At 42.0% G+C, this 25,675-nt stretch overlaps 2 protein-coding genes across 3 annotated transcripts; both read right to left on the bottom strand.

Annotated features, from left to right (window-relative positions):
• Positions 1 to 2,286: 2,286 nt before the first annotated feature.
• mmp3 (matrix metallopeptidase 3) lies at positions 2,287 to 17,105 on the bottom strand. Of its 2 annotated transcripts, none has more exons than XM_012957070.3 (10): positions 16,782 to 17,105; positions 14,313 to 14,542; positions 12,554 to 12,702; positions 12,306 to 12,431; positions 11,790 to 11,960; positions 10,004 to 10,145; positions 8,463 to 8,593; positions 8,034 to 8,193; positions 4,654 to 4,754; positions 2,287 to 2,984 (listed from the first exon to the last, which is right to left on the bottom strand). In XM_012957070.3, the coding sequence occupies exons 1-10, from the start codon at positions 16,953 to 16,955 to the stop codon at positions 2,881 to 2,883; spliced, it is 1,488 nt and encodes a 495-aa protein (XP_012812524.2). In that variant the 5' UTR covers positions 16,956 to 17,105; the 3' UTR covers positions 2,287 to 2,880.
• A 1,959-nt stretch (positions 17,106 to 19,064) lies between these two features.
• Positions 19,065 to 25,675, bottom strand: mmp7 (matrix metallopeptidase 7). The gene is made up of 5 exons (NM_001005043.1): positions 25,549 to 25,675; positions 24,650 to 24,870; positions 22,582 to 22,730; positions 20,226 to 20,351; positions 19,065 to 19,406 (listed from the first exon to the last, which is right to left on the bottom strand). Exons 1-5 carry the CDS (start codon positions 25,654 to 25,656, stop codon positions 19,231 to 19,233), a joined length of 780 nt encoding a protein of 259 aa, NP_001005043.1. The 5' UTR covers positions 25,657 to 25,675; the 3' UTR covers positions 19,065 to 19,230.

The raw sequence follows: 25,675 nt of genomic DNA, 5'->3' as shown, positions 1-25,675 counted from the left end.
TACATTGGTGCCAAGAGCAGTGCCCCCCTAGTACATTGGTGCCCAGCAGCAGTGCCCCCCTAGTACATTGGTGCCCAGCAGCAGTGCCCCCCTAGTACATTGGTGCCCAGCAGCAGTGCCCCCCTAGTACATTGGTGCCCAGCAGCAGTGCCCCCCTAGTACACTGGTGCCCAGCAGCAGTGCCCCCCTAGTACATTGGTGCCAAGAGCAGTGCCCCCCTAGTACACTGGTGCCCAGCAGCAGTGCCCCCTAGTACATTGGTGCCAAGAGCAGTGCCCCCCTAGTACACTGGTGCCAAGAGCAGTGCCCCCCTAGTACATTGGTGCCCAGCAGCAGTGCCCCCCTAGTACATTGGTGCCCAGCAGCAGTGCCCCCCTAGTACATTGGTGCCAAGAGCAGTGCCCCCTAGTACATTGGTGCCCAGCAGCAGTGCCCCCCTAGTACATTGGTGCCCAGCAGCAGTGCCCCCCTAGTACATTGGTGCCCAGCAGCAGTGCCCCCCTAGTACATTGGTGCCAAGAGCAGTGCCCCCTAGTACATTGGTGCCCAGCAGCAGTGCCCCCCAGTACATTGGTGCCAAGAGCCAGTCCCCCTAGTACATTGGTGCCCAGCAGCAGTGCCCCCCTAGTACATTGGTGCCAAGAGCAGTGCCCCCTAGTACATTGGTGCCCAGCAGCAGTGCCCCCCAGTACATTGGTGCCAAGAGCCAGCCCCCCTAGTACATTGGTGCCCAGCAGCAGTGCCCCCATAAGTCAGTGTGCCCCGTGGCCCCCCCTAATACATTGGTGCCCAGCAGCATTTTACTTCTGCTCTTCGGCGGCTTCAGCAGCATCTTCCCCTCACGCGCGCCGCCTCTGCACTTCTGCCTACACGCGACCGCACACAGGCCCTTTTATAACGTTGCGCCCCGTGCGTACTGACGTCACCGGTACACACGGGGCGCAACCAATGACAGGGCCCGGATTTTATTAAAGGGGGCCCGAGCTACTAAGAAAAACTGTAGCATCGCCGAGCCCCCTTTGAAAGTAAAAATTGCGGCCCTGCCTACGGCACACCAGTCAACATCTCACACACTAGTGTGCCGCGGAACAGTGGTTGAAAAACGCTGCTCTACAGAACAACATTTCAAGAAGTCACTTTTCTCTCAAAGTAATTTTCAATTCACTGTAACCTGTTGGCCGCAATGAGCAGCAGGTGGCGCTGTTGTTTCAAATGCATTCTATTAGCACTTTATATAGCGCTTGCAGCAATTTTTGTATTACAGGTATGGGACCTGTTATTCAGTAAACCACAGGTCCCAAGCATTCTGGATAAGGGATCTTTCTGTAATTTTAATGTTCATACCTTGTCTGCAAATGATCATGTAAACATTATATAATCCCCACAGGGTTGTTTTGTCTCCAATAAGGGGTAATTATATCTTAGTTGGGATCAAGTACAGGTACTGTTTTATTATTACAGAGAAAAGGGAATCATTTAACCATTAAATAAACCCAATAGGGCTGTTCTGCCCCCAATAAGGGGTAATTATATCTTAGTTGGGATCAAGTACAGGTACTGTTTTATTATTACAGAGAAAAGGGAATCATTTAACCATGAAATAAACCCAATAGGGCTGTTCTGCCCCAATAAGGGGTAATTATATCTTAGTTGGGATCAAGTACAGGTACTGTTTTATGATTACAGAGAAAAAAGAAACAATTTGTAAAAATCTAAATTGAAGTCTATAGGAGATGGCCATCCTGTAAATCCAAGCTTTCTGGATAATACTTGTTTTGAGGGTTTATATTTTCTTTAATGTTTAATCTCATGGTAATCTAGTCTTTACATTTACTTATGTAGGGGATCAGAGATCCTTTTACTCTGTTTTTCTGTCTGCGAAATCATCCAGCCATTTTGCTAGGGACTGAACTGAGCAAAATCTGCTTTGTCCATCCAGAATGGAGTGTGGGACTATGGCACCTTGAGATACTGTGCCAGGGGTATTACTATTTATAATAAATGTTGGTTTTTGCATTATTTCTCTTTCATTAAAGTTCACCTTTGTTACTGCAAACGTGTGTGTGATATATTTTCCTAGTGGAATTCCCCTGAGGAGTACTCCTCACTGCCCACTAGGTGGAGGCACTGCGCTGTAAATCCCAGTTCCCAGTATCTTTCCTGCAAAGGGGACCAGGCTACTGGATTCCAACTACAGGTAAACAGCCAAGAAAAGAGAGTGTGATCCGATTCTACAGCAGTGTGCCAAGATAGGTTACACCTACATAAAAAAACCTTTGAAATAAGTTGCTTTTCCAAGGAATACCATTTAAGCATCATTCAGACACAGAAGTTTATTCAGCAGTAGAAGCCATACATTGTGATTATATTCAGCATCCGATTAGCATAGCTCCCCTTTAATAACTGTGCAAATACAGAGACTGTCACTTCCAGGGCCACACAGATCCGAGGAGGCAGATAATAAGGAATCATCAATGCTTTTAGGAATTTTGGTTCCTGTTATATAGATTTCTATCGCGTCTTATGATGGTAAAAGGATTGCGTCTGAGTTTCATACCAGATACTGCTATGTTTATATAAGATTTTGCGGCTTAATCTGCAATGGAAAATCCAAATTACATGATAATTAACCATCCCAACACTGTGCTATTATGGAAATGTATCTATGATGTGTGTTGGCACAATGTCTGCGGGCAAATCCCCCTGCTGCCAAGAGCTATGGAGGCACCTTGTCTTTTTATTTAATGCGCCCAGTTGGCAGAATCAGTTGAGAGGGTGGGATTCTGTGGCCCCTCAGAAACATGTATAGGTGCTCTATAATAGGAACGGTTATGAGTCAGTTCCTACAAAACATTATGTTACAGCGAGACTCGATCCGTTTCATTTGCAGCTCATCCATCTGTAGTTCTGCAGGTAACGCACCACCTTTTTCCCTCTGTTATCAAATTCAGCTTGTCTGGCTCCATCAGAGAAGTAGAGATATCCTGCAACACAGACAATGTATTAGATTCAGAGAACGCAACTGATTTTTTTTGTAAAGGGGTAGTTTACCTTTAAATTAACTTTTTGTATGATATAGAAAATGATATTCTGAGGCAATTGGCAATTTTTTGTGGTTTTTCGTTATTTAGCTTTTTGTTCAGCAGGTCTCCAGTCTGGAATTTCAGCAGCTAGCTGGTTACTAGGCAGGTGCCCCCGCTGGCCGTGTCCCCTAAACCCCCCCTCGCAGGGACCCCCTAACCCCCCTCGCAGGGCCCCCCACCCGACGTCCTCCCCCAGCACATAAATTTAACATGTTGGGGGGAGCGGTGGGCAGGGGTAGTGCCTGCAAGGGTCGGGTCTATGCCGCCGGGGCCCACTAGAGCCGAGGCTAACCGGGATTTTTCCCGGTATCCTGGCGGCCCAGTCCGACCCTGTTACTAGGGTCTTGTTTGCCTTAGTTTACCTTAGCAACCAGGCAGTGGTTATAATGAGAGACTGGAATATGAATAGGAGAGGGACTGAATAGAAAGATAAGGAATAGAAAGTAACAATTATAAAACTGTAAGCTCACAGAGCAATAGCATTTGCCTGCCGGGGTCAGTGACCCCCATTTGAAAGCTGGAAAGATGTAGAAGTGGAAGGCAAATAATAAATAAAAATAAAGAAGACTAATTGCAAAGTTGCTAGAGCATTTTATAACATACTAAAAGTTAATGTGAAGGTGAACCGCCCCTTTAAGTTAACAAACTCACATATATATTCCCATACTTCCTGGAACCAATATTAAATACCTAAGGCATCAACTTTAATTTAAAAATACAAACCTTATAATATACAGGCAAACAGTGGTTGCAAACCTGACCCATGTATTAGCCCAAATAATTCCTTTTTACATATCACTTGGGAAGGATTTGTCAAGGACCTCTGTCCCCTTTGTACTCCATTGATTGTGCCCAAGGGATACATGATTGGATCTGCCCTAGTTGGCTGAGTTTTAGAGCCAGTGTTTCTAAATGCTACATAGCTGTGCCCAAAGTGCCCAAAGTTTGCTTTACAAATGTCGGCCTTATTAGTCTTATGCTGATGCTTCCCGTGCAATGGAATAATTTAGAACTCTTATTTAAGTGCAATTAAAAAAATACCCTTTCTGGAACAATAACCTGGGGGGGGATAACATAGGATAAAGCATAGGATATTGCTAACATAGTGCAATAGGGTGATTCATGAATGCACAATGGCCTGTGGGCAGAGAATATGACAGACTGAGTTTTTTATTTTGGCACAATACTTTTAAGGAGGTACTTTTGCCCACAAAGGGGGTTAAAGCATCTTCTCCAATTATGAACCCCATCTGATGACCAAGTCATTTCTTCTGTTATATTTGGCGTATGGTAAATGTTAAATATTTATATATATATAATGGACCCATGCTCTTGCTCATTATATTCATGGCAGGAGTGCCAGCTATTTTTAGCCAGCATAAAGTATTAGTGGCAGAGTGCTAGTGGATAACATGGTGGGCTTAGGTATTAGTGGCTTCAGCCAATTCCCATCAGCCCTTTCTTATTTCCAGCATAGCACCTGTAACATTTAGTACCATCTACATCTAATTATTGTAAGTTTGGGCCCTTGGTATCAGCTTCTCCAGTGGGACCTAGGTAACATTCTTACCGTTTTGAAATGCTGCATCAACTTTCTTTCCAATTCCAGGAAAATCTGATTTAATTTTTTTAGGTCTCACGAAATCCATGGCGGACGTTCTGTGGCTGTAGCTGTGCAATAAGGAGAGAAGCAGAAATTCATTTCAGGGGCAGCACAGCTTTGAGATGGATACAAACGTCAGCTTGTACAGGTATAGGACCCATTATCCAGAATGCTCGGGACCAAGGGTATTCCAGATAAGGGGTCTTTCTGTAATTTGGATCTCCATACCTTAAGTCTACTAAAAAATCAATAAAACATTAATTAACCCCAATAGGATTGTTTTGCATCCAATAAGGATTATTTATAACTTAGTTGGGATCAAGTACAGGTACTGTTTTATTATTACAGAGATAAAGGAAATCGGTTTTAAAATTTTAAACTATTTGATTAAAATGGAGTCTATGGGAGATGGGCTTTCCGTAATTCGGAGCTCTCTGGATAACGGGTTTCCGGATAAGGGATCCCATACCTGTACTGCTGAAAAGCAAAATCAAATGACTCCTTGGGTGAAGGAGAAATGAGAATCCAATCAGGATTTTTTCAGTTTTTTTAAAAAAATTGCATAATAAACATCAACCCCACTGAGATTTAATGTTCTATTCATTTTGATATGAAATTCCTCTAGGAAGACTGTAAACAAGACAGTAAAGCCTCACTAGGGCGGCCAAAGACTGATGTAAATGATAATGAAGGCTCCCCAACCCAACACCCATCCATTTCCTACAACAAACTGGATGGAAGTATTCTACATAGATTTGGCACTGAATGTATCCTTCCATATAAATATAAATGTAACACTATATCCTACCATGCACTCTGGGGTTATTATACATAAAATTGGCATCGCATGTAAAGGATCTAAGGTTTTTCAGATCACTCTGTAATTTAGTATACTAAAAAATATTTCAACATTAAATAAACCCAATAGGATTGTTTTGCCTCCAATATGGATAAATACATTACTATCAAGTACAAGGTACTGTTTTAATATTACCAATTACTTGAAATAGGTTCTATATATGGAATTGGCACTGTATTCATCCTGTTGTGTGTTCTGGGGTATTATACATGGAATTGGCACTGTATTTATCCTACTGTGTGTTCTGGGGTATTATACATGGAATTGGCACTGTATTCATCCTGTTGTGTGTTCTGGGGTATTATACATGGATTTGGCACTGTATTTATCCTGCTGTGGGTTCTGGGGTATTATACATGGATTTGGCACTGTATTTATCCTGCTGTGTGTTCTGGGGGATTACACATGGATTTGGCACTGTATTTATCCTGCTGTGTGTTCTCGGGTATTATACATGGATTTGGCACTGTATTTATCCTGCTGTGTGTTCTGGGGTATTATACATGGATTTGGCACTGTTTTTATCCCGCTGTGGGTTCTGGGGTATTATACATGGAATTGGCACTGTATTTATCCTGCTGTGTGTTCTGGGGTATTATACATGGATTTGGCACTGTATTTATCCTGCTGTGTGTTCTGGGGTATTATACATGGAACTGGCACTGTATTTATCCTGCTGTGGGTTCTGGGGTATTATACATGGAATTGGCACTGTATTTATCCTGCTGCAGGTTCTGGGGTATTATATATGGAATTGGCACTGTATTTATCCTGCTGTGGGTTCTGGGGTAATATATATGGAATTGGCACTGTATTTATCCTGCTGTGGGTTCTGGGGTATTATACATGGAATTGGCACTGTATTTATCCTGCTGTGTGTTCTGGGGTATTAAACATGGAATTGGCACTGTATTTATCCCGCTGTGTGTTCTGGGGTATTATATATGGAATTGGTACTGTATTTATCTGCTGTGTGTTCTGGGGTATTATATATGGAATTGGCACTGTATTTATCCTGCTGTGTGTTCTGGGGTATTATATATGGAATTGGTACTGTATTTATCTGCTGTGTGTTCTGGGGTATTATATATGGAATTGGCACTGTATTTATCTGCTGTGTGTTCTGGGGTATTATACATGGAATTGGCACTGTATTTATCCTGCTGTGTGTTCTGGGGATTAAACATGGAATTGGCACTGTATTTATCCTGCTGTGTGTTCTGGGGTATTATATATGGAATTGGTACTGTATTTATCTGCTGTGTGTTCTGGGGTATTATATATGGAATTGGCACTGTATTTATCCTGCTGTGTGTTCTGGGGTATTATATATGGAATTGGTACTGTATTTATCTGCTGTGTGTTCTGGGGTATTATATATGGAATTGGCACTGTATTTATCTGCTGTGTGTTCTGGGGTATTATATATGGAATTGGCACTGTATTTATCCTACTGTGTGTTCTGGGGTATTATACATGGATTTGGCACTGTATTTATCCTGCTGTGTGTTCTGGGGTATTATACATGGATTTGGCACTGTATTTATCCTGCTGTGTGTTCTGGGGTATTATACATGGATTTGGCACTGTATTTATCCTGCTGTGTGTTCTGGGGTATTATATATGGAATTGGCACTGTATTTATCCTACTGTGTGTTCTGGGGTATTATATATGGAATTGGCACTGTATTTATCCTACTGTGTGTTCTGGGGTATTATATATGGAATTGGCACTGTATTTATCCTGCTGTGTGTTCTGGGGTAATATACATGGATTTGGCACTGTATTTATCCTGCTATGTGTTCTGGGGTGTTATACATGGATTTGGCACTGTATTTATCCTGCTATGTGTTCTGGGGTATTATACATGGATTTGGCACTGTATTTATCCTGCTGTGTGTTCTGGGGTATTATACATGGATTTGGCACTGTATTTATCCTGCTGTGTGTTCTGGGGTATTATATATGGAATTGGCACAGTATTTATCCTACTGTGTGTTCTGGGGTATTATATATGGAATTGGCACTGTATTTATCCTGCTGTGTGTTCTGGGGTAATATACATGGATTTGGCACTGTATTTATCCTGCTATGTGTTCTGGGGTATTATACATGGATTTGGCACTGTATTTATCCTGCTATGTGTTCTGGGGTGTTATACATGGAACTGGCACTGGGATACTATGAAGAAATCTGTGTAGAATATATTAATTAGCCTCCCCAAACACAAAAAACACCCTGTATTTATGTATGGTTTCCTCCACAATCCTAGTTCCTAGTCTACCTTGCTGAACATGTGTGTATGGTTGGGTGGGGTTGGGGGGAGAACAAGGCTGTAAAGCTTCACTAGGGCAGCCAAAGACGTATGTAAATAATAAAATATTCTCTATAATGTTCTGCACAACAGTTTGGCTCTGAGCCTTCTTCAGACCCTATGGTGCCCAGAATGTACTCAAGCCATGAGTTGGGTTGTGCAGTTAAACTTACCTGTAATATCTATCTCCGACAAAGAAAATGGCTTTCATTTCTTCTCTGATGAAGGTTGCGGCATCTATTTTTTTTACATCCTTTGGAAACCCAAATGAGGCGATGTCCTTTGGATATCCTGGAAGAATCGTCCATCCTCTTGTGGCCCAGTGTTGCCGACCTGTGCAACAGAAACACATTAATGGGCATGGCAGGAGTTTGCCAACTTTTGTGAGCATTAGCTGCTATTGAAATGAAACTATGAACAATCTCTTTGCTGGTTATAGGCAGCCACCTTGGACTCTACACTTTAAGGTGTCCCAGAGAATGCTTTACCACCCAGCCAACTGTTGAAGCCACTTGGATGAGCAGAGATACATTGTTAAGGTTACTCATCAAGTCCAGTTGCTTTAGAGTCTAGACGTATCCCTGCTAGAAACCATTGCTTACCTTTGAATAGATATACTATGTCTCTCCCTACAACTTCATAAGCCGCATCCACTCTCCCCACACTCGGCCAGATAATACTAATGGGGATAGTTTCCACCTCAGGAAACCGTGCGCTTTTTCTCCAGAACACCCTTAGGGAAACAAAATGTTTATTCGTCATTTCCATCTGCAAAAATATAATTGGCAATGAAATTTTACTATAAAGAGCAGTTCACCGATATTAATGTGTTATTGAATGTCCTATATGTATCTTGTACGTTGGTCTTCATTATTCATTTCCTTGTCTGTCAGTTTCCAGCTTTCAAATGGGGGTTCACTGGGGGTCATTCTATTTCGGCTCCTGCTTATATTACAGCCCCTTGTTCATACCATTGGCTGGTTGTTAGGATAAAGGTTGCCATACACGGGCTGATTAAAGCTGCCAATATACCACATTAGCAACTTATTGGCCTTGTATGGGTCCTAAGTTGGGCCTACCCAAATGAACATTGGGCAGATATTGATCAGGTAGGTTTAAAAATTCTGTTGGGACAAGAAATGCATTAGCTCGTTGATAAGGTCATCATCCTAACAGCCTGCATTATGTCAATGTGATCTGATTGTTTGGCCCTAGGGCCAAAGGGTCAGATCGATCTGATATCACCAAAATCAAGGTGGGCATATCAGGGAAAGATCCGCTTGTATGGCAACCTCTCCAAATGCAGGTTCGGACTGGGGGGTGCAGGGCCCACCGGGGCTTTTGCCTCGGGGGCCCCTGCACCCCCCAATGGCCCCAACACAGCCTTTCAACCCCCTAAGGCCCCCCACCCGTACAAACCCCTCCCCCGAGGCGGGAGGGAGACAGGGTCTGGGCCGCCGGGGCCCCACCGGCCCATCTGACCCTGGTTGGTTGTTACTGGCACTTATGTTAGTAAATGAGCACCCTCTATTGCACCACAACAGGGAGTAAAACCAATTCCCACAGAGGGAGTATCCCCTACCTAGAGCTCAGATTAGGGTTACACATAGGAACCAAATACAAATTGTTTAAATCTGATTGGCTGCTGTGGCTAACTGCACTGATGCAATTGAGCACTTGTTAGCCAATCAGTTCCACTGTCTTTTAGAGAGGCTATCACAGAGGCTATTCCATCATTGCAGTCTGGCCCAAGGCTCGAGTCTCTGATATCATTGGTTCTGAATCTCTAATGTGCAAGATATGATATAAGATTATAACAGGGGATATTTTTCTGAGAATATCCACAATTTCATGACAGATAGAACATACCAACAAATATACTTGCTCTTCATGTATTAGTGAGTTTTACAGTAGGTAGCCTACTCAGGTCGCCCAGAGCCTTTGGTACCCTATAACATAATTGATTATGGCATATAATCAGGTTTATTGGTTTTGGAAAATAGATGGAAATTTGAATTAAAAAAAAAACCAAAATTTTATTTTAAACTTGTCTTTGTTTCCTGCAAGATAGTCCATCTTCTCTCACTGTAACTGGGACAAAACGGAATTACACATAAACACAATGAATAAGTGCTGAGCTTACTCGTCTTTGAAAAAGAGCAGATCTCCTCTCATGCTTGTAACGGCATCAAACGTTAGGTTGGGGTCACACTTGTTCGGCTGGTTCTTTGGGGGCGGCGCTGGATTGGGCTTGCCCACGGGTACTTGACTGGGATTTCCTTTTCCTTTATTAAACAATCACCCAAAGAAATAAGAAGGATATAGAAACCATAACAAGTAAGAGAATGTTTAAGGACGGACTAGCAGGGTAGGTGCCACGTTGCACAGGTGCAGTTATCCATGGACACCAGGCAGCTTTCATTTTTCCAAACTGTGGAAGATTTAATAAAACTAGATGCTGATTGGCCTCTATACCCCAGGGCAGAACTGCCTGCTATAGGGCAACTCATAATACAGGGGCACCTTGCGGCCTGCGCCTACATATGCTCTCTAACATGCACGTCTGGATGACACACAAATTAGTGGCTGGGATTGGGGCCACGTATATGCCTACCCCTTCTGGCCCTCATGAATACAGTGCTACCGAACACAGGCAACACTGTATAAATGGGGATGGCTGCAGGTCTCTGTGCTCTGCGTAATGGGAGAATAATGACTCCTTATGAGTAACTGCACTGATGCTCTTTAGCACCTATGTTAGTAAATAGTAACTACAGTGTGTAAGCTATCCATACACAGGATTGATGCTGACTAAGCTTTGTGGCCCATATATGGGGCCGAATGGTGAACCCCCCGATTGTTATCTGATGGGAGCTCAGACAGATACTGATTAGGCTGGCTGCGCCATGACTGTGCCCTTGTCCAGTGGGTCTGCACAAGTTCCACATAGTCCACATTTCCATCATTTAAGTCAGTGATGTCCAACTGCCGGCCACAGGCCTCATCCGGTCCGTGGCCCCCATCTGTGTGGCCCCACACCTGCTGTGACTGCTTACCTTGCCATACTCTGCCTGCCTTATGCTGCCTGTATATGCCATACTCTGCCTGCCCTACCCTGCCTGTGTGTGCCATACTCTGCCTGCCCTATGCTGCCTGTGTGTGCCATACTCTGCCTGCCCTACCCCTGCCTGTGTGTGCATACTCTGCCTGCCCTATGCTGCCTGTGTGTGCCATACTCTGCCTGCCCTACCATGCCTGTTTGTGCCATACTCTGCCTGCCCTACCCTGCCTGTGTGTGCCATACTCTGCCTGCCCTACCCTGCCTGTGTGTGCCATACTCTGCCTGGCCTATGCTGCCTGTGGGAGGTGAACCTGGCAGGGGTTTGTTCTGGAAGTTTGTTAGCATTTGGAAATAGTCATTATATGGTCCCTAAGATGTGTAATTATATGCTGGGGGTTGCTGTGCTATACACAGGGATAATATAATTCTTTTACATATGAATGAAGGGTGATATCCCTACAGTGAGCACCAACCATTTGGGTTTTTGCTGCGGTACCATCATTTATGTGGGCATGGTCTTAAAAGCTGTTGTTTTAACATAGGTGTGGTTTGAAGTGGGTGTGGTTAAAAAGGGGGAGTGGCCAAAACTGACCTCCACCATGTAGGCCAGAGAAATTTCTGCCCTCAGTACCACAGAAGTTGGACAGCACTGATTTAAGTGAATCTTAGCAATTTGATAGCTCTGCTTATACAGCCTGCTCTTCTATGTGATTGCATTTCTAAACATAGCAAAGTTATCATTCAGTTTAACAAAGGCTGTCAAATTTCTATTGAATCTTGTGGCAAAAAAAGTTTATATACAATTTCTGATCTTCAGACTGTGGGCTGTAGAAAAACTATGTATAAATCGTCTCAAATACTGCCGTACCATATAAAGTCTGGATGCCTGCGATGTCATCCGCAGAAAGCTTATACTGAGCCGGGTCAATGGTTACACCGAATGAGACCGTTGGATACATCAGAGCGTTGGTGTCAGTGGAATGAGACATCCCAAGCGAATGGCCGAACTCATGAGCAGCAACGTGAAAAAGATTAGCACCTGAAAAAAAAAATATTATTTTATTACTTTTGGCAATGAGAAGGGAAAATATGTAGGGTACGGGCTCTAATAGGAATGTATTGAATAGAAGCAAAAGAACTGATGAGATTTGGTTTAACTCTCATGTCAACTCCTTGTCACCTAAATGTTATATTTTCTTCAGCTTCATTTAATGTATTTGTTCTGGAGGTAATACAACCTTGGTAAATAAGAAGGCTATACATTAACTGATGTCTGATTTACATTTCTGTAGCACTCGATCCACAGACGTGATTATTTATGTTTGAATGAACTATGAACTAAGTTTCTGTTCCTTTACCTTCTCTAAATGAATTACACTCTCACCTGTAGGTCCCAATGTCCATTGTTCATCCTCATCAAAATGGGCATCTCCCCCAATGCCATCGCTGGGGGCATAGGCGTGGGCCAGGACTCCATTTGGGCCGTCGAATGAATCAAAATCCCCATGAGCTTCATATGAAAATAAAAATAAAATCTGGGTTATTTCATGTTAAATTGCACCTTCTGTAGTTGAAATGAAATCATGCGTGATTGCTTGGTAATATAGTAATATAGATAGTAATAATACATACCTCTAGTGTTAAAAGAGATCATGATATCAGCATCCCCACTATTCAGCTTCTGGAAATTTAAAGGGGTAACGTCGCTCCAGACTCTGAACGCTTGGGCAATGGCATAGTCTACTTCTGATTTTGTGATATCCGGCGTGTAGTTGAGAATTCTGTGATAAAACAGGCGGCAGTTACACAGGGCAACATCAGGCACCACTGGCAGCAGCATATCATAAATGACCTATCAGGTCCTCCAAGTAAACTTGGCCATACCAATTACTACTACTCAGAACAAAATGCAAGCCATATGGTCCATGTATGGGGACAAACCAATTGCCTGTCTGACCATTATAGGGCAGAGAATAGGTCACATATACAGGGTTGGACTGGGATTTCTGAGGGCCACCACCTTAAGCACCCACCACTCTCACACCCATTGCAAACTCCCCCCAACAGCTTATCCTCTGTCCTCCTGAAAACTTGCTCCTGCTCTAATATGATGGTGGGGGGCCTGCAGATCCTGGCTGGACAGTGGTTCTGGGCCAGTGGGACCCTAGTTGGATTTCTTCCAATGCCCCTCCGGCCCAGTTTGACCCTGCAAATATCTATCAGGCAGGATTAAAAGTCCTATTGAGCAGTAACCACACTGGCCTATTGATGCTCTGCCATTGTGTCTGCGGAGACCCTCTATTAAAAGCCAATCATAGGCCAGATTGAGTAAATATCTACAGTTTTAGTGTCCCCACTAAACAAATGAATTGTTCTGTGTGCCCAGCTTAATTCATAACTAAACTAGATGATGTTTGTTTCACATGTAGGGAACTGGTAAATTATGCCTTTTCCCACCCTGTGGTCCCCTAGTTCTCTAGACAGCTATAAGGGTCCTTAATATAATGGGAAGTAAGTCCCTTGTTCCTGGGTCATAGCATGACCCCTTGTGCATTTCCACAGTTTGGCCATAAGGTGGCACTGTGGGTATAAAAGGCTGAGCAGCCATGAGGCTTGAGGCCATTTGGTGGAGCTCTCTCCACAAGAAGAGAGCTCTACTGTGAATAGGTAGCTTTAGAAAGAATAGGCAGTTCCTGTTATAGGTCACACTAGGTGTGATAGACAGGCAGGGCTATTTAGTGAGCCGCATTTGCTCCAACCAGGATTGTAGAGGCATTATAAGCCGGGTATAATACTACCCAGAGTAGGGTTAACAGTGTACAGACCTAGGGTTAGATAGTGATCACCCAGGTTCCACTGGAAGCATATACCTGAAAGCTGGGAGTTAACCCCTTGTGCCCTGCAGCTAAAGGGTTATTGTGACTATTCCTTGTAAGTACTGCCTATGCTGTGAAATGCTACTACCTACCTATTCTATGCTGTAATTACTCCTAAGTGGCTGTGTAAATAAACAGTTCCTGGTTTCAAGGTTAAGAACCACTGGCGCCCATTTATTGAGAAATACAACACATATCCACCTGGCATCCATACAAAGCCAGGGCTCACCCCTGAAGGATACAGTCTCATCCTGGGTAAAATACGGTGTAGCTTGTGGTAATTAAAGGGCTAATTTACTATAAGCTTACACACATGTTATGACCCCAAATGATCATTTGGAATGATTACCCTCTAGGTCCATCAGCACATGGATGAGATCATTGGGCCATTAGATCCCAGTTCTGTTGTGATCCAAACATATAGCCCATTAGTTGGCTTATGGGCTAATTCTTCAAATCTCTACATAACTGGCCAGTGGTGATCCTTAGTTTTATGTGTAGTGTCAATATTTTACCTGTAGGTTACTGTTGTTTTCCCCCACTTTGGATTTCCAGCAAAATGGCTAAATCTCTCAACGTCTGGGACCCCACATCTGGGTTTCTGTATAACCGTCATGGTATTGGAATCAATTTTCCCAGTGACTTCCAAGCCAAGGAACTTTTGCATGGCCTTTATCTTTTCTGCAACTGAAGATGCCTTTCTTCCGATGGCTGCAACCCCTCTGTAGAACAGATCTAGATATTTCTGAGACACACAATGCACAGCAGGTTAACAACGGAAGCAACACTTTTATCTTTGTTGTTTTAGACTCTTTATTCAGGATTTTGGCCATCTAAAATTGTTCCTAATTATCTCCAATTATCATGCTATGTTTCTACTTTCCTCAAGGCTGATGTCCGACGGGGGGCGGGTTCAGTCGACCATGATACATCTCTGCTATCGGCGGCGAAAAAACACTCCAAAATTCCTTTTCACCGGTAACAATAGGAGTCACTGATGGAAAGCCCTTTGCATCGCTTTGGTTTTCCGAAGTTGCACAAAGTTGCCTGCAGTAGGAGACTTCACATGACTTCGGAATACCAAAGCGATGCAATGGCCTTTCCACCGATAACTCCTGTTGTTGCTTATGGAAAGGCATTTCAGAGCGGTTAGTTGCAAAGATCTATAGTGGCCGACTGAACTACTCCACTGAACTACTCCATTGGACATCAGCCTAGAAGCGCAATAGTGCGCCCCTTAGTGCTCTTCCACTTCTTGGGTCTTGGGTAACTGATCCCTTAAGGTAGTGACTATAACTTCTAATATAGAGTAATAGAAAGAAATCACGATGCTTAAAATAGGTCTGCTAACCCATAGCAACCACCAAATGTTTGCATACATACCATCAACCCATAAATGGTACCGCTGTGTGATTGGTATTAGTTAATGGGTTGCTATGGGCATTCTTGCTTGTACATTTTCCTTGTCCTGTAGTGCTCTGTACACTTGCAGTAATATATAAATTTAACAGCTTTTAACAGCGACCTATACTGGATATTTTTGTTAATTGTTCAGCCTTATTGCTATACACATTGCTGCCATTAGAGGGCTCCCTCTATAGCAGGACAAGCTTTGCCCTTTTGATGAGAGAGCCATATGGAGCAGAACCGAGAGCTCCTTATTTTGTTAATAATATATTTTGTAAATACATTCTTCAACCAAACACTTACAACCAAATTTTAGACTGCCAACACCAGGTTTTTAGCACAGGACAGATATAACTGAAGTTCACCCACCTCTCATAGGTTTTTTTCCATCTACAGTTGCACTTACAATTTCCATCCAGACCCACTGAGCTATTGAAACAACTGTCTCAGAAACTGCTAAAAAGAAATTAGAAAACCTTTCTGTCTAGTTTTTCCCTAATGCATTTTTTGAGTTTAGATTTCCTTAATAATCTGAAAATATAAATTGTTTGCTGGTTGCTAGGGATCAGTTTACCTTAGCAACTTGGCAGGGGTTAAAATTGCTGACTCCTTTCTGATCCCAGCAGCAAGGCTTTATATTTCAGATTAGGAAGAAACAGAAAAGGTAGAACAAATGCAATTTTTGTCAGCATATCGGAATGTTTGTATCCTATTAACAATTACATCTAAGATGAACACCCTTCAAAGGGCACTAAAGCCTGGAAATGATGGGCTATTGTACCATATGTTTAGCACACATGGGGCAGATTTACTAAAACTCTAACTTTTCTCATTTTTTTCTTTTTAAAAATGCAAATAAACTCATTTCCATGAATGTCTGACATTTACTAAAAAGTCTGAATTGAAAAAGTACCCGTGGGAAAAAGTTGCAGAGTCACAAAACTGTGACTTTTTTTGAATTGTCGCTCTGAAACCTCTACTTTTTTGAATTACTGAACAAAAAAACAGTGTAAAAAATCCGGAAAACCTCCAAAGTTTCAAAGCAAAGTAGGACCCTCCAGGGAAGGGAAGGGACATTTGCCAGTGACTTGTATGTATGTATGTATAACTTTATTTATAAAGTGCTACTTATGTACGCAGCGCTGTACTGTAGAATTCATTAATACGAACAGGGGGTTATTAAGATCATAATAGATAAATACAAAGTATAACAATAAATACAAATAAATACAAGATACAGTTGCAATAAGTTAAGAGTCAAAGACACAAGAGGATGGAAGTCCCTGCCCCGAAGAGCTTACACAGAGTGACTTCTACATGTTCTTATCAAGTGTTAGGATTTGGATTTGGATTTTTAGCTGTTTTGTCACCCAGTAAATCTCGTGATACTGTGACTTTTAGTGCTAAAAATCCAAATTGGGAAAAAAACCCCACCATTAATAAATGGCCCCCATAGAATCCCCAGTCCTCTTACCCTAATAGGACAGACTTGAGTCACCGAGACATCCCGGCATGTTGCACAGATGATATGGAATAAATAAAATAGAGAACATATATAGGATATTTGTTACCTGAACCTTTATCTGGTCGTGTTCTGTAACTTGTGTAATCTCCAGGGTGAGTTCAGAAAGCTCTGGAGCTGCTGGTACGTCCCCGTGGGTCAGGTATGTGGGTTCTTCCGGCAGCGGTACCAGAGCCACCATATTAATGTGCAGCAGGACACTCAGGGTGAGGAGCCAGGAGAGAACCATCTTGCTCTCCCCTCAGCCTCTCTCTCTGGACTTCCTTTCCCTTTTCCCTGAACTATTTCTTCTATAATCCTGGGCTCAAATTGCCCATAGCGTGCCACTGCCTAATCCACAATATAAACAAGCCCTGCCTTTCATTTACAAGGCACCATGATGTGTATGTTTGTACATGTTCCGATTGCTAAGGCTTCAGGGCACACATTCCTGCTCTTTTGTTTCCTAATTATGGGGCCCCTATTTAACATCAGTCTGTAAAGTATTTACATTGGGAAGAATGGGTTGTCCTAAAATCTTCAAAGTTATCTTGGTACAGTCATTAATACTAAGTCCCCAGGGGGGCCACCTTTCGGTAACTCTTATCTCAGTATGTGGCCAGTTTGTCGCCAATATGTCAGAAAGTCATGTGTCATTCTCTACCCTTGTACTGGAGACTGGACTTGCAATGTAGATGTTTGCTACACACACACACATATATATGTTATCCTCATTTCTATTGTTTTTGAACCTGGATCGATTTGGTGCTGAAGCTGGTTCTAGTCCTGCCCAGTTCTACATTGCTTACACACAGGCAGCAGAGCCTAAAATCCAATTAGGTTAGGTGTTAACATCCCAATGAGATGTGCAATGTAAGTATTGTTTGCTCTAAAACCTAATTTTATATTATTTACCCTTTGTCTCCCACCCATGGAGCCACTAATTGCTGCAGGGACACAACTCTCTGAATCAACCCTAAGCCCTAAGCTGGCCATACACCCATACACACTGGCCTGATCATTTTCATACCATGGTGATCGGTCTTGGCTATTTGGTAGCTCTTATGTGAACATCACCCACCAGATGACTTGGCAGATGCCTTCTTTTGGTTTAATTTTATTGCTACTGGGGCTCCTAGACACTTTTTTGGGTGGGGGACAGGGTTGGGGAGGGGGAGTGGTTGTGGGATAAACCAAGCAGACATTTATGGACTTGGATTGAGTGTGTATTTTGTGTGGGTTTGTTGTGGGAGGGGGTGGGAATGAGAGCCATCATGGACAGAGGAAAGATGGTTCTCTTCTGTTAGGAGGAAATGGGTGGGTTTTCGTGAAGGTTTATCACCTTTTAATGGACAGCCTCATCTGAACTATTATGTTATGTTAGTTATCTGATGTGATGTTTGCTATCTTTATGTTTGTTTTTTTTAAATTTATAAATAAAGAAAATTTCCTATGTGGACTGGAATCACTATGGAGGGGTTTCACCCTCTAGAGTCCAACCTGTGTTATGTTGTACTGGTCAGTTTTGCTTTTTGCTTTTGTTTTGCTGCTGTTTCTCTTTTCTTTAGGTTCATGTATTGGAGGAATTTATTCATCAGCGCTTTGGCAGATGCCTACAATATCATTTGTTTCCTTGGGGTTTTATTTCATCTTCTTTGGGTGGGGGACAGGGTTAGGGTGGGCTGTGGCCTGGACTTGGCCTTTTCTGTGGGAGTGTGAAGGAAGCCAACAAGGACAGAGGATGGACTGTGGCAATCGGTTGTCTTTATGAAGGGTGAGTTTATACGGCAGGGGCAGAGGTGGTGTGGTCATATTGTAAATATATACATATGGACTGACCCAAGGACTTTGCTCATTTAGTAGCAATTTGATGTTAGTTTTTGTTTGATTGAGGTGTGTACTTATTTGTGAACAGTGTTTCTTTTATACTAATAAAGAAAAATCCCCATGTGGACTGCAGCCTATAGAAGGCTCTGTTTGGCAGAACATGGGGTTTTTATGCCTCCAACACTTGCCTTCAAAAATAAGCCCCTGCTTTGAGGCCACTGGGAGCAACATCCAAGAGGGTTCGGAAGCAACTTGTTGCTCACAAACCGCTGGTTGGGGATCACAGGTTTAAACCATATGATCAATATCAGAATGTTTGTCACAAGAAGACTAAAATCTGAACGTGTATGGCCAGCTTTGTGCACATTGCAGTCTTTTCCTGGACAAAACCTGGATCTAACAAACCCAACATTTTGCTATGCACCATGGGAAGTCATTCCAGCTGTGGCACACTGCTTTTGTTTTGAAATACAGGAGCTGATAGGACATTATTGGAGGGGATTCTGATCAGTTAGATCCACGTAGGCACATGTAAGCTTTTAATCATCATTTATTTATTTACACGGTACCAGCAAGCTATACAGCACTTTACAATAATATAGCGCCAAAATAAAACAGAAGGATTAGAAGGTCCTGCATACAAGAGCTTACAATGTAGCAATTAAATGATGACCAAGCTAAAGCATGTGACTTTGCACCTATTGCCTTCTTCCATATATTGACTGTATTCCGTTGATGTCATCTTGGGACAAACGAAAGGCCTGCGTGTCCACATAATGGTAGGTCGGGAACATCAAGGCTCGTGGGTCAGTAGAATGATCGAGTCCCAGAGAATGGCCAAATTCATGCGCAGCCACTAGGAACAGATTAAAACCTGCCAAAAGAAAGGACCATCAGGGATATGTATGGCTGCATATATACAGTCTATAGCAGGGATCCCCAACCTTTTATACCCGTGAGCCACATTCAAATGAAAAATGTGTTGAGGAGCAACACAAGCAGGGAAAAAAGTTCCTGGGGTGCAAATAAGAGCTATAATTGGTTATTGGCCCCTATGTGGAGTGGCAGCCTATAGAAGGTTCAGTTAGGCTTCACACTGGGTTTTATGCAATCAGCACTTGCCTCCAAGCCAGGAATTCAAAAACAAGCACCTACTTTGAGGCCACTGAGAGCAACATCCAAGGTGTTGGGGAGCAACATGTTGCCCCAGAGCCACTGGCTGGGGATCACTGATCTATAGTATATGTCATTCATTCAAATGATTAGCTGCAGTCAGAATGACCTGCTGTATGAATACCAGCTCTGTGCAACTGTAACTAACAGCCTTGCTATTCTCTGTTGCATATTAAACCTGTAAAAGTTTATGACTTAAGGGAGTCTTATATGCAAAACCAGCCAATATGTACAGGGAAACATTTGTATGTTGCACCAAAATATACTCAGTGTTGCCCCAGTTAAAAGCTGTCTCAGTAAAATCCCATATCCCACCCATGTGCCTTTTCCCTTGCAACTGCCCATTTGTACACAATTTACTAACTAGTGCAAAACTTTGCATAAGTGCAGTTATTGCTGTAGCTGGAAACCCAATAGGAACCCATCATAAACCCACAATGTACATCCCCATTATTCATTGTTCAGTAGCAACATGATATTATTCAGGGCTCTGGACATTTGCAGTGAAATGACATGATACCTGTTCTAGAACTTGTCCATCTTTCATCTTCATCAAAATGGGCATCACCTCCAATGCCGCGCCCTGGACCATAGGCATGAGCTAGAACTCCACTGGGGCCATCAAACGGGCTGGAATCTCCATGCGCTAAACACAACCAAAATGTAATTAATTCCTTACATTAGGATCATGAATCTTTTTCAGCAGTTTGCTACTCGGACTGATGCCAGCTACAAGCCCTTTTAATTTTTATTATCTGATTGCTATAAGTTGATTACCTAGCACCCAAGTAGCAGCTTTGAAATATTAAAAAAAAACAACTAAATAAACAATACAATAAACCTAAACTCGCAGGGTTGGTTTGGTTGCTCGGGTCAGTGACCCCCTGGCAACGAGAGGGCATGTTCAGATGCAGAGCTTGAAGAGAAAGGCTAATTAAAAAAAAAATGTAGAAGAGATGAAAGCTTAGTACAGGTATCCAGAATGCCCGGGACCAAGGGTATTCCGGATAAGGGGTCTTTCCGTAATTTGGATCTTCATACCTTAAGTCTATTAAAAAATCAATAAAACATTAATTAAACTCAATAAGATTATTTTACATCCAATAAGGATTAATTATATCTTAGTTGGGATCAAATACAGGTACTGTTTTATTATTACAGAGAAAAGGGAATCATTTAACCATTAAATAAACCCAATAGGGCTGTTCTGCCCCAATAAGGGGTAATTATATCTTAGTTGGGATCAAGTACAGGTACTGTTTTATTATTACAGAGAAAAGGGAATCATTTAACCATTAAATAAACCCAATAGGACTGTTCTGCCCCCAATAAGGGGTAATTATATCTTAGTTGGGATCAAGTACAGGTACTGTTTTATTATTACAGAGAAAAGGGAATCATTTAACCATTAAATAAACCCAATAGGGCTGTTCTGCCCCCAATAAGGGGTAATTATATCTTAGTTGGGATCAAGTACAGGTACTGTTTTATTATTACAGAGAAAAAGGAAATCAATTTTTAAAATCTGAATTATTTGCTTATAATGGAGTCTATGGGAGACAGGCTTTCCGTAATTCAGAACTTTCTGGATATCGGGTTTCCGGATGAGGAATCCCATACCTGTATTAAGTTTAGACCAATAGGCAGTAATGCCATTCAGACATAAAGAGAAGTTGCTGTGTTTAAACTTTTACTATAATAATATTGAGTTTGCCCTAAGTTTAACCCCTTCCCACCTACCTGCCCCTGCTCTGGCTGTCATTGCTTGATATGGATGCTACATACCTTTTTTGTATAAGATACGCAAAAAAGTTTAGGGGCCAAGTAATCTTGCTGTTGGGCCCAATAACTAGCCAGTAGTTGTTCATAAAAATAGTACAAATAATTAGTGTGCCAATAAGTCATTATTTTAATTCGGGGGTCAGTGGAGTTTATATGTAAGTTAGGTAAGTTTCTTTGAAACTACATAAGTTTTTGTGTAAGTTATGTAAGTTAAATAAGTATAGGGAACCAATGATGTTGCTGCGGGGCCCAATAACCAGTCATTCTCCTGCTGCAAGTTCATGTAAAAGATGCTGATATAATTCAGTAAATGGCTCCCAATATAAACTGCTGTCGTTACTCTAGAATAAGCAACTCATATAAATAGTTAAAATGCACAATTAATGAGCTAATAAGTCCGTCAGTTCATTGGGGGTCAGTGGAATTGATGTTAAGTATTTAATTAATTGGGGGTCAGTGGAGTTTGTCCCTGCAAAGCTTCTCTGCATTGGCTTTTGCTTGATACGCAAGATATTTCTAGGAAATTTAAGTAGTTTTTGCATCATTTACGCAATTTGCGTAACTTTCGCAATGCGACTGGGCCCCCTTATGGAAGAAGATTTCATGGGACCTGGCACAGTTGTACCCCCTGCCCCCCCTGTTGGTGGCCCTGTGTAGATGTGATATTCTAAACAAAATGCAATTGGTCCTCATTTTTTTATGGTTTAATGGATGATTTAGCATGCTTTCCAAAAGCTCTCCAGTTTGGAATTTCAGCTGCTATCTGGTTGCTGGGGTGCAATTTACCCTAGTAACCAGGCAGTAGTTTGAATGAGAAACTGGAAGATCAAAAGGAAAGGGTATGAATAAAAAGATAAGTAAAAAAATTGACAATAATAATAGTGTAACCAATAGCCGATAGCTTTTTGGCTGTTGGGGTTAGTGACCTAACTAAAGACTAAAAAGAGGCAGAAGTAAAAAATGTGTTCAACACTAGGACTGTGGGTCTAGGGGATACAGTGTTCTTCTGTGTCTAAATAATGTCATGGCTGTAAAAGTGCAGTTATATTATTCATTTTAAAAATATAAAAGCTCATTGCCAGAATATAACTTACTGCGAGCTCCAAATCGGATCAATATGTCAGCATCTCCAGAGGAAACCTTTGTGAACTGCAGCGGGGTGACGTTACTCCACACCCCAAACGCCCTCTGTATTGCGGTGTCTACCACTTGGCGAGACAGATCGGGGGTGTAGTTCACAATGCTTTGATACAAAGAAGACAAAATGAACAATTCCTTGTTTCTTTCTTTGGGATCTCCATATCTGTCTGTCCAACTGAAATCATCTGATATTGAACTATATTACAAGTTATTATGTTATCAACCAGCATTCAGTCTAATGGAATATTGTGAGGAAAAGGAACTGATTTACTGCACAGCCAACACCCATATACAGATATATATACAATATAAATTCTGTAGCAATGCATTGGGTGAGCCCATACATATTTTATGTATGTATATCTTTATTTATAAAGCGCTACCTATGTACGCAGCGCTGTACAGTAGAATTCATTAATACAAACAGGGTGTTAATAAGATAATAATAGATAAATACAAAGTATAATAAATACAGATAAATACAGCAGCAATAAGTTAAGAGTCGAGGACACAAGAGGAAGGAGGTCCCTGCCCCCATACAGCGCCACCAATCTGGCAATATGCCAAAAGCTTGGGCAGCTGTGGGTACTAGAGCCAATGAAACAAATTGCCCTAAAACATCTCAGTCCATAACACATTATACCAGAAAGTTAATTATGGTTAGTGCCCTCTTTACCTACTAGACCAGCGGTTCTCAACCTGTGGGTCAGGACCCCTTTGGAGGTCGCCTAAGACCATTGGAAAACACATATTTCCGATGGTCTTAGGAATAATTTTATGGTTGGGGGTCACCACAACATGAGGAACTGTATTAAAGGGTTGCAGCATTAGGAAGGTTGGGAACCACTGAACCTAATACTTTGCATACATGTCACCATCACATTGAGTGGTAAGGTGGCCATTCACAGGCCAGTCAGATAGTTATCCAACTACTGGGCTATGGGATAAATGGACAGACATTTCTTTTTGGTGCCATTGGTGCCATTTTTTTTGGATGACTTTTATGCAGTGTTACTACTACATTCCTTTTATCTTTTGTATATATCGGCATATCTGTCAGCATATCTATATGTATAGTAACAGCCATACTAGTTACCCTGTAACCACAAAGAGTGGTCAGATATTGGAGGAACTAAACACTTCTCAGACATGGGTGCATATTTCCTATTTTTAAATCCTATAATTAGAAATATAACATCAATTTAGTTTCTAAGTTTCTAAAGGCAACACTATTGGGCAGTAACCCAGAGGGGCCAATCAGTGATTGGCTTTTTTTTTAGCCAGTAGCAGTTAGAACAATGAATGCAACAGTGTAATTGGTTGTCATGGATTACTGCCCACAGGCAAATTTGCTCAGCGTTGATTAATGACCCTCAGACTAAAGGCCCCCATACACGAGCGGCCTGGCCGACCGATATCTGGCCTGAAATTGGCCAGATTTCGATTGGCCAGGTTAGAAAATCCAGTCGGATCGGGGACTGCATCGGCTCGTTGATGCGGTCCCCGAACCGACTGCCCCATGGCCGCAAATGTAATCCGATCGTTTGGCCCTAGGGCCAAACGATCGGATTATTATTTTTTAAGGCCACTTGCTACCCGATATCGCCCACCCGTAGGTGGGGATATCGGGTGAAGATCCACTCGCTTGGCGACATCGCCAAGCGAGCGGATCTTATAGTGTATGGGGACCTTAAGGCTAAATCATTATAGTATGGTTGCAACTGTTGCAATAGCGCAGGGCACAGCCATGCCAGAGTGAGGGGGCACAGTGTAGGGCAGATTAGGTGCACTATTGTAACTGTTATTACTCACAGTGCTTTGCATTTTTTTAAAAAAAATTAATAAGCCTTATTATTTTGATTTGTAAAAAACCTTCGGGATGAATGAAAATGAGACAGCATTGCATGATAACCACAGGCGTTGCACAGTTCCTGCCCTATGTCATCCCCTTGGCTGCGTTCCATATAGCAATGTGCAGAGAAAAGCTGAACATGCAAGTCTGACTGTATTGGTAATTCTAACCTGTATGTCAGCCGGGTTTTTGTCCATTTGGGATTCCCAGGGAACTGTCTGAACTCTGCAATATCGGGCATTCCGCACCGGGGGGTCTTCATCATCGCCATGGTGTCCGAGTCCAACCTCCCTGTCACCGACATCCCAAAGAACTTCTGCATCTCTTTGATTTTTTCAGCAAATGTGTTCTTTGATTTGGATCTCATCAGATAGAACGTGTCTAAATATTGCTAAGAAATTTGAAAGAATAATTACACATATACAGTATATATATATATACACATAACTGTGCAATTTGTTCTTAAGGCTTTCTGTAGTTCAGTTTGACCATTTCTTGTTGATTTAAAGGCTTATCTACTTCAGCAATTTTATGTATATATTTAGGTGCAGTAAACTAGTGAAAACTAATTAGGACATACAATTAAGAAAGGTTGGCATGGTAGCAGCCATTAACTTAACTTATGGTATGTTACAGAATACCCCATTCTTAGCAATTTTTCAAGTGGTCTTCATTTTATATTTGCTATAGCTTTAGTATTATTTTCTCTTCTGCCTTTTTTACAGCTTTCAGATGGGGGTCACTGACCCCAGCAGCAACAGAACTATTGCTCTATGAGGATACAATTTTAGTGTAATTGTTACTATTGCTACTCTCCTATTCCTTTCTTTAGTTCTACAGCCCAGTTGCTAGGGTAAATTGGATCCTATCAACCAAATAGCTGCTAATATTACAAACTAAAAAACTTCTAAACAAAAGCTAACTCATTCAAAGAGTTTAAAAAATAGACAAGTTGCAAGTTTTGTTCCCTAGGCCTGCATATGCAGAAAATATTGCAATAAATAAATGCATTTTTACATATCATTCCTCTTCCTGCACTTGTTAAAAAGAAGGTAAAACAGTGCCATACCTCTGCAAACATACGGTCCGAAGGGCTGATAGGATCTTGAGGTAGGGGCGCGGGCATGGCCTGGATACAGGACAGTGATACGATAACTAACAGGATTGCTTGAAGCATGGTGGCAGTGGGAAATTAG

This window comes from Xenopus tropicalis, chromosome 2 (assembly GCF_000004195.4).
Source record: "Xenopus tropicalis strain Nigerian chromosome 2, UCB_Xtro_10.0, whole genome shotgun sequence".
NCBI lineage: Eukaryota > Metazoa > Chordata > Amphibia > Anura > Pipidae > Xenopus > Xenopus tropicalis.
This window is presented reverse-complemented; position numbering and strand designations above follow the sequence as displayed.

Excerpts from the sequence above, each read along its gene's own strand:
- mmp7 (NM_001005043.1), bottom strand. The coding sequence starts at position 25,656 with ATGCTTCAAGCAATCCTGTTAGTTATCGTATCACTGTCCTGTATCCAG. Across the intron at positions 22,731-24,649 it reads AAAACCCGGCTGACATACAG|CATTGTGAACTACACCCCCG; the intron begins GTTAGAATTACC and ends TTTGTATCAAAG. Across the intron at positions 19,407-20,225 it reads ATGGACAAGTTCTAGAACAG|GTTTTAATCTGTTCCTAGTG; the intron begins GTATCATGTCAT and ends TTCTTTTGGCAG.
- mmp3 (XM_012957070.3), bottom strand. The coding sequence starts at position 16,955 with ATGGTTCTCTCCTGGCTCCTCACCCTGAGTGTCCTGCTGCACATTAAT. Across the intron at positions 14,543-16,781 it reads CAGAACACGACCAGATAAAG|AAATATCTAGATCTGTTCTA; the intron begins GTTCAGGTAACA and ends TGTGTGTCTCAG. Across the intron at positions 4,755-8,033 it reads GTCGGAGATAGATATTACAG|CTACAGCCACAGAACGTCCG; the intron begins GTAAGTTTAACT and ends CTTATTGCACAG.